Raw genomic sequence first — 13,935 nt, 5'->3', positions numbered from 1 at the left:
AAGGTAGCAATACTAGAGATCACACATTATGAAAAGAAAATGTTCCTGAGCTTATAAACTGCATATTCTAATGTACACAGTCCTAAAACATACATTAGAAATAACCAAAAGATTGACTTAACTTTGAGATTAAATAAATAGACAATAGCTTTTCTTACAGGAGATCTTGCAGATTTAGTTTTGCTACCAAAAAAAAAAAAATTAAAACCCACCAAAAAAAGAACAGCTGAAGGACAGATCACAGGTTACCAGTCTCTAAGAAGTGCATATACACAACTGAACTGGTGGCCATGATGGTGCTAACAGACCACAAAGCCAAACAAAGGCAGAAGCACGGCTGGTTTAGGCTCCTTAAGAAACCGAAAATAGCTTTTTCTCCTTTTCTAATTTGGCAACTTTCCCCAAAACTCATAACAACAGCAAGAGGAGTTTTTTTAAAAGTGACACAGTGTCCCATTAAGCTAATTCACTGACTGCAATCCAAATGCACTGTGAATATGTAAATAGAAAATACTGTTCAAGGCTCTGAATTGGAAACTGGATACACGGGTTTACTTCAAAGAAATGCAAAGTGCTGTTACCTCCCAGAACATAAATTAACGGTCCTTTATTTATCGTGCAAGAGGTAATACACGTCTCCTCAAAGAACAGCAGTGTCATTCCAGTGCTGGTGGTAACATACGCTGCCTTGGGAAAGAGGCAGATACTGAACTCAAGTACAACTAGTAAGACTTTTATTTTTTTAAAATGCATTTACTTGCAATTTTTAAATGAAACTGGGCATGGACACAGACAAAAAGAGTGTCAAACCAGCCCCGTGTCATCTTGTACAGGAGAGGCCAGAGAAACCGATTTGGTAAGGAATCCATTTCTTGCCGCAGACACTCTCAGCATCCTGTACCCACAGGGAACCTGCAGCAGATTAAGGAGCTGGAGACTGCAGATCCCACCCCCGTGGAACGCGTCGCTGAGTCGGGCTACATGCAAGAGAAAGCACTAATGACTCCAAATGATGTAAGATCATGTAGAGTTTGCTAATAGTAAAGCTCCACATTCCACTTCAACTTTATATATATTAAAAAAGAACTCATTAGGGATGTGGCAGGATAAAAATTGACTAGATTCAGCATTTATCTAAGTGCGTGGATACAGGTGAGCCTGGTAATGTCAAATACTTTTAAATCTAAGCAAACTTTCTCCTATTCGTTAAACAATATAAAGTATCTATTTCAACATTTATCTCTTTGTCTTGTAGATTACAAAACTTACACAGCACTTTCAGTGGCCCCCACTCTTCACCCCAACAGTGAAGCCGATTTTGGCCAGTAGCATATAAAAACTTCGCTTTCTGCCAAAGAGCCAGATCTTCAGTGCGAATGCGACTGTGCTTCTTAATAAATGAACAACCTGTACTATCCTTTGAAACACTCTTCTCGGAGTGCTAGTAATTAAGATGGAATTTAAGGCATTTGTTAACAAATTAGGTAAACGCTTATATGCTGGGTACTTGACTTCATTCACCTGAGCCAACAGCTGTGCACCTTATAAAGGTAACTAGCTGACCTATGATACATAGCTAGCAGCCACTTAGGAAGCATCCATTTATGGAGCAACATTTTTCTGCCCGATCCTGTCAACATTTACATGATTTGTAAGCGATATGCAAGTTTTACAGGCTTTTAACTCCATGAGAATAAAGCACTTTAATCACCACTAGAGCCTGGACCTTGGCTGTAACTTCACTCATAACCTGCCTCAACTGCTCTTCAGCGTTTTTGGAGCCAAGCAAAACTTTGCATACAGATCGAGATGACTTTAGGATATCCAGAAAAGAAATTCAAGACGACTCAAGCAGCTGAAGAATAGTACATTTCTCAGGCTTTACATTCAAGAACATCTTACAAAGGTCTACAGCAAATGGGTAAACTCCCTCCTAGTCTAACTTCACTGAAGTTAATGTTTTTGCAACGAGAAAAAACAGGCCTAGTATCTGAAAAGTTTGTCACTAGGTAAAAAAAGTCACAGTATGTAAAAACTTAATCAAAACCCCTTCTGAATACAAATAAATTCCAAGGGTATTTTTGCACCTGACAGATAACTGAGCATACCTCTACAATGCATCAGCTTTGTTAGACAACAGGCTGCTCTCCCTATTCCTTCGTTACCTATTTCCAAACTGTAGCCAGTAATTTGTTTCAGCAATGACTGCTGAATTTCTGCAATGAAAACAAACAACGTATATTACATATTTACAAGTGCTCTGTAGAACTGCAGACCTCCTACAGCATCCTAACTAAAAATCAATTAAAAAAAATTGTAAAACTTGTAAATAACACACCATCAGCTAAAAACATTCAAGACCTCGATCTTGCATCTGGAATCTGCGAAAACCATTTGCTTTACTTGCATGGAGTTCAATGGACATTTTACTATTTGCATTCCTGTGAACCTTCATTTAGACAGTCTGATGGCTGTCCTTTATTTTTCACCCCAGTGCCATAAATATTATTGCTAATGTCTTGAAGCTTTTCTTTATACAACAACAAAAAAAAAAAAAGAAAAAAAAGAAAAACAACTGTTAGCTACAATTTAGGATTCAAATCAAATGTCTCCAACACTTTTCAAGGTATAGAAAATATGTAACATCATTTTATCCCACTGAAACCAGCTCCTAGAAGGCCTACAGCTGTAAGCTCACAATCAAATATTCAAATCAAGGTACATTTTAAAGAGTTTTCTTAACACACATTTTGCTGGTTCCTACATAACAGTTCAAGAAAAATCAATTTTTAATCCCCATTTTCAGTTTTGTATTTGCCTGAAACACGACATCTCTTTCTTTGGCCAATGTCATTTCAATTACAAATGTAATGCTTTTTTTCAGTGTACTTATTTGTATTAGATGTAAGAATACTTGAACATCTGTGTGTAAGAAGAGTCTTCTTAAAACACATTTAAAAGAGAACAAAGTATTTGTGACTTTGGATACCCGCACTCAGTTGAGATAACCTCTGCAACACACCGCTCCGCATTTACAGACAGTTCTGATCCTCTTTCTGGATGGGCTGAGACTATCAGCAGAGTCTGAGGTCAGATCTATTGAACCTGTGACACAGATAAACACAAATCAGGACGCTTTAAAAGACAGACTGAAACCACGCTAGGTATTCAAATGGCTTCAAAAAGCCACCACCCCAGTTCTTAAAAGAACTGTGTGTGAAGCTCTACTCAAATTCTACTGACACCCACATTACAACTGCTTACACAACACTTAATGGACAGAATCCAAATCTTAAACTTGGGCCTTAGACCCTCAGGTCTGTATCCACACTGGGCAGCTGGGAGCACCACCTGCCTTGTATGTTAGTGTCACAGACACCACAAAAAAAGAGGAGTTTTAAGAACCAAAGTAAGATCAGTTTGTCAGGACTTATAGAGAGCTTCCACAAGAATGAGGTACAGCTCTGGAGTGTAGACATGCTTCCCTGAACACAAAACAGCAAGGCAAACAGTACGTTGCTGTTGTGGATAAATGGTTTGCATGTAAAGTCTGACTCACACAACACCCCTGCCAGCAAATCTCAATAATTTTTTATTGTACTGGGAAAGAAAAAAAGTCATAGAATGGTTTGGGTTGGAAGGGACCTGTAAAGATCATCTCAGCCCACCCCGCTGCCATGGGCAGGGATATCTTTCAATAGATCGGGTTGCTCAGAGCCCTGTCCAGCCTGGCCTTGAACACTGAACTGAAGATCAAAGAATCATCAAACAGCCCAGGTTGGAAGGGATCTCAAAGGATCATCTGGTCTGACCTCTCCTGGGAAAGGGGACCTAGATGAGATTATTTAGCACTCTGTCCAATCTCATCTTGAAAACCTCCAATGATGGGGACTCTACCACCTCCTCAAGAGGCTGTTCTCTCTTAATTAATAACGAGCCGATAGTATTTCACCAAAACCATTGTTTCCTGAAGTCTCTGCATAATGATCCAACCCAACAGAACAATAGTAAACTTTGGACTGTCCTTTTTCTGTCCTAAACATCTTTACAATAGGACCTACATCCACCAGAATTCAGAGATAAACCTCTGGTGCCTTAGACCACTATCTCTGTAACTATCACTAGCAGATTACTTGGAAAGCAGTTTACCAGAAATGCCAATTTGAAAAAAGGAAAACCTTTTTTTAATGGTAGCCTGACTATTCTTTCGAGCATTCCTGTGACAAATCTTCAAAATAATTTGCCTCATCAGACGTTCCAGCCACAATCCCTTGCTGTTGAGCTAGGAGCACTGAAGGAGATAACGTACTAGAGGTGCACACAAAAGCTCCTGGGTGCGCTCCGTCTGCACCACACATCGATGTTCTAGAATCCACAGAGCTGTGTTAGGGAGAAGCACGACCTGACCTAAAATGCTATCGTCAGCCAAGCTGCAAAAAAACCCAACAGCGCCCCAAACCTCCTGCAAACACAATTTCAAAATCTGCTGACCTTTCATCTGATAGTCGAAGGTTAGCTCTTCTCCAGCCTTGATGGTTCGTGTAGAAAACAGCGCTATTCGAGGAAGACGCAAGTCGAGGTTATCGATAAACACATTGAAGACTTGAAGATTTGGATCACACTGTAAGGCAAAAATTAATGTAGTTTCCGTTACAAAAAAATGCACGCTAAGTTTCACTGAAGTGTTTGAGTAGAGGAAGGTCACAGGAAAGGAAGAACTGGTTTTTCTCCCAGTGACAGAAGCCTGAAATTAAGTTATCTTCTGAAATCAACAAATTACGTTCTTGAAATAGCATTAAAGGAGAATACTCATAGCTTAGTCAAGGCCTTTCAAGAAAGCAACCTTTACACAGTTTGTAGACAACACTAACATGTAACAGCTTTTCTTTTAAAAAAAACATAGTTTTGAAAGATGACAAAACAATTAAAGCTACATTCAGAGGTTAGTATTTACCTACAAAACCCACAAAAAAGAATTAAAAGTTGAAAAAAAACCACAACAACCTAGTGTTTCAGTCCACAAAAACACTCATTATTCCCTATTTAGGTTTAAGCATTGCTTCCAGGCCAGAAATATTTCATACTATGTGTAAATTTCTATTTTCAATTGCTAACCTGCTTGGCTTCCAAATTATCTGCTATGGGCTGGGTGGCAGGAGGAGGGTCAAGGACACTAAGCGGGAACTAGAAAGCACTTTATCATTTTTTCTGGATTAAGTGTCAGAAGTCAGTAGTCACTGAGACAGTTTGTTAAACTCTGCACGTTTTTTGCTCTGTAACAGTAAAATTCCCATGTTAAGGAATCAGACGTGAAGTCAGATATTTAACTTTACACTGAAGAGTGAGAATACTTCACTCCCATTTCCGAAAGTGAAGAACAATTGGCACTAAAATTCTTCTTCATCCTTCTCCCTGGCAAGCCCACATAAAATACAAACATCATCAGCTCATACATATGAAGTTATTAAATTACTGTATTTGTAGAACGCTGACTATCTACCTCACAAACATTACATCAGGCAGAAATAATAATTTTTAGATCAGGAATCTTTACAAACACAGTTCAGCCTTCTTGCTTTAGGTACTCAGTTGAACAGGAAAAAAAACACTACAAAAATTTCCTGTTTAAAATTTACTTTTGAGTTGTCTTTCAAGTTTAGATTTAGCAGGGAAAAGGATATCAAAGAAAGCACAGGGATTTTCATTTTTTCCTCTACTGTTTGTAGGATGAAAATAATGCATCAAGTCCTTTTATTTTTGACTCGTCACTAATTTTATTAAGTACTTCTCGCATATTAGGTCTTCTAGTTACTCGGAAAACCAACCCTATTTTAATTGTCTAGAACCAGTAGTAACACCAGTAACAACCAGTAACAACCCCAGTCCTATCAAATGCCCACTTTGGCTACCATCTTATTCCCAGATTTTTGTAGGTATTCTTACTCAGAGTAAGGTTAATTGTTCCATTCTATTTATTATATCATCTATTTATTATGTCATCTCACTGACTGGGCTGTGCTGGCAGGAAACAAACTACTCCAGAAAAAACTGTGAATATGGTGAGAAAACATTTACAGTAGAAGAAGATATTTCTGGCACAATTAGGATAATTTTCAAAACTCTTAGTATACAAAACAAGGTCTTACACTGTGATTCACAAAGTGGGACACATTTCCATATCGAGCTGCATCTACTGTAAATTCATCTGAGTCATAGTCCAAATCAAACAAGTATGTATTTCCCTGGTTGTCATAGAGTTGGCCTCGTCTCTCTGCTTCCTCACTTGTAATCACCTAAAAAAAGAGAAAAAAAAACCCCTGCATCATATTATTAATGATTACTAAATTAAAACAAAAATCACAATCGAATTAGAAAAATCTAGTTAGTAAAAAAAATACCACATTTGCTTTTTGATGTTGAAATAGCATTCCCTCTCTAATGAAGAACACATACATACAGCTAGATTAATTAGTGACTGAGGCTTCTCTGGATGTAACTTGTCTACAGCTGATGAACAACACTACCTTGTCTCCAGAAAAATACCAGCACTTTCTATGAAAAGTTTTAATGATGACAGATACAATCAACTGTTTCTACTTGAAGTTTCCATACACACAGTTTTTTCATTAGACCCAGAAAGCCTTGTTTACTTAATGTAAAATAAAGTTTCAACTTTTTCCCTTTGCAGAGACGAAGATCAACAGGTATCAGTCTTTACAATCCAGCCACATTTACAGTCCGGTATTCATCTCTGCTCTCCCCAGAAGCATCTCATCCTGCTGTTTTTGACTGCAATGAAAGATCCTATTCATGATAATTTAGACAGATACATCACCAAGCTGAATCGATGCAATTATTCTAGTATATACTAACACAAGTTAGAAATCCAGAGACTCTACAAAGGAAGACAAGAACTACAGTCACTTTTGACAGAAGCAACAGCTTAAACAACTTCATCTGTAGCCTGTTATGTTAAATATAATCAGTGACGCAGGCTCAGTAAAGAAATCACAATTTGGCAGCAAGACATACAAAATGTGGTGGAACTGGGCAAAAAAAAAAACCCTCTAAAATCCTTCTGACAGATCAGAGTTGAGAACTTATTTAGCAGTAGGGAATATGTAGATTCAGGTGAAAGGGTAAACACACACTCCTTTAAGCAACAAAAGTATATCATCATCATCTTTCCGCATTAACACCTCAACAGAGACACTCTGAATAACTGACCTCTTGCACGTTTACAAGAAACATATGAACATACACAGTTAGAAGATTTGGGGCAGGAAGCACAGAAGAAATACAATAAAGACCATAATAATTTGTATGAAGGGACAGAAGAAATTATTTTGAGTCACCTTAGCAGCAAGGTGGATTTGTGGCAGAAATCGACTGGATCAGAGGGGGTGCCAGGAGCTACTGATGTGAAGTGCCCTGAAGCACAACAGAGGCTGGACCAGACAAACACAGGGCAATAAAAAGTAAAAAGAAAAAAACCAAACCACCCACACCTTGAGAGTAACTCAAAGTCTGTATTTTATAACATGAAAGTTCTGTTCGATATAGTATGAGATTGAGTAAACAGATAACATCCATACTACAAGCCTTATTACTGCTGTTAATCAAAAGTAATAAATATTGAATATATTGAAAATATTACCTTAAAACTAAAGACAAAACAGAAAAAGGTCTGACAGACTGGGTGAGGAGTTTGGTAAGAACTGTGCCTGGGGAACAGCAAGATCTACAATAATAAAGATGATCAGTGAAGAATGAATATAAAAGAAAAGACAGACCTGCCTCTAGATATACTATTACGGCAGATATCTAAAATAATTGTTTAGTGACACATAAGTATTCTCTTTACAATCAATCTTCTACAGTTGCTCTGGAACGGAGGAATGTTCTGGACAATATAATTTTGATGTCATCTTGAATGTCTATCTACTGTATTTCTCTACTCAAAAGTAGACTTATCAATTATATAGTAGAAGTCAAGAAGTGTTACAGACAGAGAAAGCTCATCAAGATTTTCTCCGACATTTCCTTTATTGTAAATAATTAATCTATATGACATAAATACATACCTCTCCAACATACTCCATCACAAAACTGTTGGTTTTAATCTCCTGGAGGGTTTTTACTCCCCAACCACGGCCATTGTTAGTTCTGAAGATGCACAGAGAATATGGTGTACCTTTCTGTACTATCCTATTAGGGCAGTTAGGCCCACACCTACAAAATGAATTGCACTCATAGATGGGCAAACCGGGCTGGATTTTCAACTTCTTTCTTTTATTGTAAGCCAAAATAAATCCAGCCTCCTTTGGACAGCACTTCTCAGCAGGGCAGTCAGTGCATTCACAGCCAGTCGTTATCCCATTTATTACATTTATTCCCGGAGCAGGTTTATACTCATTAATGTAGTAGAAGTCTAAAGGAGGGCCTTCAAGATCCACAGTGTTTTCTACCAGAATCATTGCTTTATGATTCTTTTTCCTGTTGAGTTCTTCTTTCCATCTCTGCAGAGCTATTCTTTGCTTAGCCTTCTTTACAATGTAATCTGCAATCGCAGGGTTCAAAGCTTTAACATGGTTTCTCACTTTCAGTGCTTTGCCTTCTCTCACCCGAGACAAGTATTCATTCTTGTCACTAAGAAAGTTCTGAAGGAGCAATGGGCATTTCAGATTTTTCTGAGGTTCCCAAGTATTTGAAGATTCTGGCCATCCTTTCCATTTCACAAGATAGTATTCTGTGCCCTTGAAATACAGAAACAGATACAGATTTAGCCACATTTCATTTCGCCGAAATTCAGCATCACAGGTCCTACGAACAAACACAAGAGCTCTGGAGTTAAGAAATGGAACACAGTGCAGAGGATCTTCATGTTCCCATAACAATTACAAATGACGAGAAAGAGAAAAATTAGGATTTCCGTTTGCAAATAAACTCATTGTAGAAAGGTCTGGGTTGGAAGGGACCTTAAGGATCATCTAGTCCAACCCCCTGCCATGGGCAGCGACACTTTCCACGGGACCAGGTTGCTCAGAGCCCCGTCCAGCCTGGCCTGGAACACTCCAGGGATGGGGCATCTACCACCTTTCTGGGCAACCTGGGCCAGTGTTTCACCACCCTCATGGTGAAGAATTTCTTCCTTATGTCTAATCTAAATCTACCCTCTTTCAGTTTAAAGCCATTACCCCTTGTCCTATCACTACATGCCCTTGTAAAAAGTCCCTCTCCAGCTTTCAAACAGCTTTTCCAACTTATAGGACAAGTTTGGATACTTTTTGTATCATTTCTAGGGGTAAAAAAAAACCCAGCTGGGATAAACTCTGATCGCTAACAGAATACCTGGAGGAGGCTCGTTTGCTAAAGCAGTTACGCAAGTTATGCTATCGAGTTGTATGACTCGTATGCACGAGCAGATTGTAGTTGTATTGCATACGGAACAAAAAAAAAAAATCCAAACTTAACGAAAAAAAATCTTTAAAAGTCTTATCAACCATCCTCCCAAAGAAGTAACCCATTCAAAACATGTAATTTTGCATTTATAGTCAAGAAGCATACATATTGTACTTGTTTTAAAAAGGCCAAATAACCGTAACAAGGCCAAATCCTGAGACTGAATTTCACCAGCATGATCAAGCCGCAGGAATTCAGTTGCAGAATGTGGCCCTAACTGTTCATCAGACTACAACAGTCAAGATAGAAATATAGACTGTTACCTGCAAAGAAAGGAGAAGCATCGTAATACATACCAAGCTACAACCTAAAAGCATCAGCATTTTGCTTTACTTCTAGATATGCAAAGGAGAAACATTTAATATTCTAGTATCTCTGTAATTTCGAAAAAGACCTTCCTTCAACATACTGAAAGCAGTCGTTACACCGCTTTCTGTTTATAGTTCAAAGTTTAAAAGAAGTTTCATTTGATGTCAGCAAGAGCTTTGTCCTCACAGACTGTGACTTCATGTCATGAGCAAAACTACCTTTGGCTCACTTCCAAATCTCAGCTGAAAGAGTGATCAAATTGGTCTGTGTTTCTCTTACCTCTTCTACCTTGTAGTCACACAAATATTCCACCTCATAACTCTTTAGACTCCTGTTGGTGATTCCAATGGATTTACATCTGAGATTTTCCTTCCTACATAATTCTTGGAGGGTCTCAAGTGAAGCTAGACATGGCACATACCAAGCTACAATAAGAAAATTGGTAGAGAATCCTATTTAATGTCTCAGCTAAATTTAAATCATTATGCCTTATCCCAGAGTCCCCACACCATTTGTGACAGTCCACGAGTCTTGCACAACTACAGCATCTCACAAACTCAACCCTAATGGGCAAAGCAAAAAATGTCAACAATTCCCTTCCTGCACCTTTATTTTGTAGAGTATGTATATTTATAAAGAACAGATATTTTGGAGGGCAGAGACTTCCACAGGCGAAAGCTGCACTAAGAACCGAATCACCTCCCCACAACTAAAGCATCGGGCGACGAGGAAACCTCCATTCTTCAACGAGCCCGCCAAATATCTGTAGTTAGCCGAGTGTCACCGAGCACTTGCGATGCAGCCATGGAGACCGGACGAGGCAAGAAGCGATCCACAGCGCTCTTCCAGAAGGATCGCGGTCCCCTGTCAGCCGGGCGGGTTTAAAGGGCAGCGCCCAGCGGCCGGGCCGGGCCGGCGGCTCCTGCCGGGCCCGGGAAGCTCTGCCGGGTGAAGCGGGCAGCGGGAGCCCGGGCCGGGGCTCGGCGGGGGCTCTGCGGCCTCAGCACCCGCCCAGAAAGCGCTGCCTCCGGCGGCGCTGCCCCCCGGGGAAGGCGGCGGACACCCCCCCAGGGCGCCTCAACCCCCCGCCCCCCCCAGATTTACCTCAGGCACCTTCCCGCCCTCCCCCACACCGCCTCTCCCAGGCAGAGCGCCCGCGGGGAAGCGGGCAGGGCCTCCCTCTGGGCCCACTCAGCACAAGGAAAAGGGAGGGGAGGCCCGAGCGAGGCGCTGCGGGCGGCCCCGGCCCCGGCCCCCGCCACGGCCCGAGCCGCCGCGGCCGCCCGCTCGCTCACCTCCTCGCCAATCCTCCATCTTGGAGGGGCCGCGGCCTCCGGAAGGGGGCGGGACAAGGGGAGAGCGCGGCCCCGCCCCCCCACGCGCGCGCGCCCGAGGGGCTTTGGCGGGAAGGGCGCGCGGCGGGGCCGCCTCAGCGGGGAAGATGTCGTCAGGGGGAGATGTCGTCAGGGGGAAATACCGCCTCGGGCGGGGAACCGCCTCGGGTTCTCCGTGAGCAGGAGCTCCTGTGAAAGTGACAGCTGTGACACAGGTTAAAAAGCGAGGCGAAATCCGTGGGAATTTGCTGCTAAACTGAAGAAGTGTGGACTGGATGATCGGGTAGGGAGTTGGACTGCGAACTGGCTGAAGGAAAGAAGCCAGAGCGTCGTGGTCAATGGGGCAGAGTCCAGTTGGAGGCCTGTATCTAGCGCAGTGCCTCACGGGTCGGTACTGGGACCAGTATTATTCAATATATTCATCAATGACTTGGTGAGGGACTAGAGTATACCTGTCAGCAAGTTGCTGATGACACCAAGCTGGGAGGAGTGGCTGACACACCAGAGGCTGTGCTGCCATCCAGCGAGATCTGGACAGGCTAGAGAGTTGGGCAGGGAAAAATTTAATGAAATATAACAAGAGAAAGTGTAGAGTCTTGCATCTGGGCAGGAACAACCCCAGGTTCCAGTATAGGTTGGGGAATGACTTGTTAGACAGCAGTGTAGGGGAAAGGGACCTGGGGGTCCTGGTGGACAGCAGGATGACCATGAGCCAGCACTGTGCCCTTGTGGCCAGGAAGGCCAATGGTACCTGGGGTGTATTAGAAGGAGGGTGGTTAGTAGGTCGAGAGAGGTTCTCCTTCCCCTCTACTCTGCCCTGGTGAGACCTCATCTGGAATATTGTGTCCAGTTCTGGGCCCCTCAGTTCCAGAAGGACAGGGAACTGCTGGAGAGAGTCCAGCGCAGCCACGAAGATGCTGAAGGGAGTGGAGCATCTCCCGTGTGAGGAAAGGCTGAGGGAGCTGGGGCTCTGGAGCTTGGAGAAGAGGAGACTGAGAGGCGACCTCATTCATGTTTATAAATATGTAAAGGGTGAGTGTCAACGAGGATGGAGCCAGGCTCTTCTTGGTGACAACCAATGATAGGACAAGGGGCAATGGGTACAAACTGGAACACAGGAGGTTCCACTTAAATATGAGAAGAAACTTCTTCACAGTGAGGGTAACAGACACTGGAACAGGCTGTCCAGGGGGTTGTGGAGTCTCCTTCTCTGGAGACATTCAAAACCCACCTGGACACCTTCCTGTATAACCTCATCTGGGTGTTCCTGCTCTGGCAGGGGGATTGGACTGGATGATCTTTCGAGGTCCCTTCCAATCCCTGCAATTCTGTGATTCTTTTCCAGTGTTGGCTGAGGTGGCAGCACCTGGTGCAGGGGAAGCGCAGGGCACTAGACAGACTTGGACCCTTCACTGCTCTGTCAGCCACAGAGCTAGAAGTGGGAACCATGAAGAAAGGCTTCAGACACTTTTTTTTTTTTAAACTCTCATCACAGCACACTTCTCAGAGCAGGGGTTTCCTGTTAATACAGCTTTCATGTTAGCCCTGAGCCCCATAAACTTGCCAATTGGCACCAACACACAACAAAACACCCCTTACAGACGTCTCATTAGTACTTAAGTGTCTCTTCACTTGTATTTATAAAAACAAGGGCTGTGAGACTCCGCTGCCATGACAGAACCAGAATTCGGGTTTTCCAAGACCCCTTTTAGAAGTCTTCACACAGGAACTGGTGAACTATTTACTTATTGCCCAGAGATCAAAGTCCCAGGGATGCAGGAGGCAGAACTTCCCAGCGCTTTGTCCACTCATGGAAGCCTCATAAATTCAAACCCTGTGTCTAGGCTGGAAAGCCACAGAAATACAGACATTTGTTTGGAATGCACCAAGATTTATGTCTATGCTATGCAGTATCTATTGCTTTTGTGAGGCAGGAAGAATATTGAAATACACGTTCTCAAGAAAACTTGGGAAGCCTGTAGAAAAACAGGTGGTTGAACACAGGTCTCCTCAAATCGAGATGGGCACCCCTTGCTCTAGTTTCTGTCTCTGATACTGATGCTCTACTGTTTTGAATATTTCGCAGGATAACATCTTGATGGACATGCTCTTCGCTGGTTAAAGAGCTGGCTGGATGGCTGGGCCCAAAGAGTTGTGGAGGAGTCAAATTCAATCAGCAGCTGGTCACGAGTGGTGTCCCCAGGGCTCAGTATTGGGGCCAGTTCTGTTTAATCTCTTTATCAATGATCTGGATGAGCAGATTGAGTGCACCCTCAGTAAGTTTACAGATGACAGCAAGCTGGGCTGGAGTGTAGGATGGCCATACAGAGGGATCTGGACTGGCTGGCTGATGGGCTGAAGCCAATTGTATGAGGTTTAACAAGACCAAGTGCCGGGTCCTGCACTTGGGTCACAACAACCCCAGGCAGTGCTACAGGCTCAGGGTTGTCAGGCATTGGAACAGGCTGCCCCGGGGAAATGATTGAGTCACCACCCCTGGAGGTGTTTAAGAGACACGTACATGTGGTGCTTAGGGACACAGTTTAGTGGTGGACTTGGCTTCGTTAGGTTTACAGTTGAACTCCATCTTAAAGGTCTTTTCCAACCTAAGCAATTCCATGATTCTGTCTGGCCCTTAGGGCTGAACTGCTGCCCCTTAGGCTGCGACCCTCAAATCCTGTAACTACACTTGCCTGCTCCGTCTCCTATTATTCCCCTGAAATTAAAAAAGCTGCCAGCTTATATCCAAACAAATATATGACGACATACTGATTGGAACAGTGCCACACAGAAAGGAAGATACTGGGATCTGCATTAAAAAAACCCCATA

General features: G+C 42.5%; 1 protein-coding gene across 1 annotated transcript; it reads right to left on the bottom strand.

The window, feature by feature from the left end:
• Window positions 1–25: 25 nt before the first annotated feature.
• Window positions 26–11,132, bottom strand: SUV39H2 (SUV39H2 histone lysine methyltransferase). Its single transcript, XM_065641155.1, has 6 exons — window positions 11,067–11,132; window positions 10,051–10,196; window positions 8,085–8,756; window positions 6,147–6,293; window positions 4,492–4,621; window positions 26–3,105 (listed from the first exon to the last, which is right to left on the bottom strand). The coding sequence occupies exons 1-6, from the start codon at window positions 11,083–11,085 to the stop codon at window positions 2,996–2,998; spliced, it is 1,224 nt and encodes a 407-aa protein (XP_065497227.1). The 5' UTR covers window positions 11,086–11,132; the 3' UTR covers window positions 26–2,995.
• Between the last annotated feature and the right edge of the window lie 2,803 nt (window positions 11,133–13,935).

Source organism: Caloenas nicobarica, chromosome 1 (assembly GCF_036013445.1).
Source record: "Caloenas nicobarica isolate bCalNic1 chromosome 1, bCalNic1.hap1, whole genome shotgun sequence".
In the NCBI taxonomy this organism is placed as follows: domain Eukaryota; kingdom Metazoa; phylum Chordata; class Aves; order Columbiformes; family Columbidae; genus Caloenas; species Caloenas nicobarica.
This window is presented reverse-complemented; position numbering and strand designations above follow the sequence as displayed.

Coding starts and splice junctions, on each gene's coding strand:
- SUV39H2 (XM_065641155.1), bottom strand. Junction 8,757..10,050: donor GTGACTACAAGGTAGAAGAG/GTAAGAGAAACA, acceptor CTGTATTTCAAG/GGCACAGAATACTATCTTGT. Junction 3,106..4,491: donor CTTCGACTATCAGATGAAAG/GTCAGCAGATTT, acceptor TCTGTGTCACAG/GTTCAATAGATCTGACCTCA.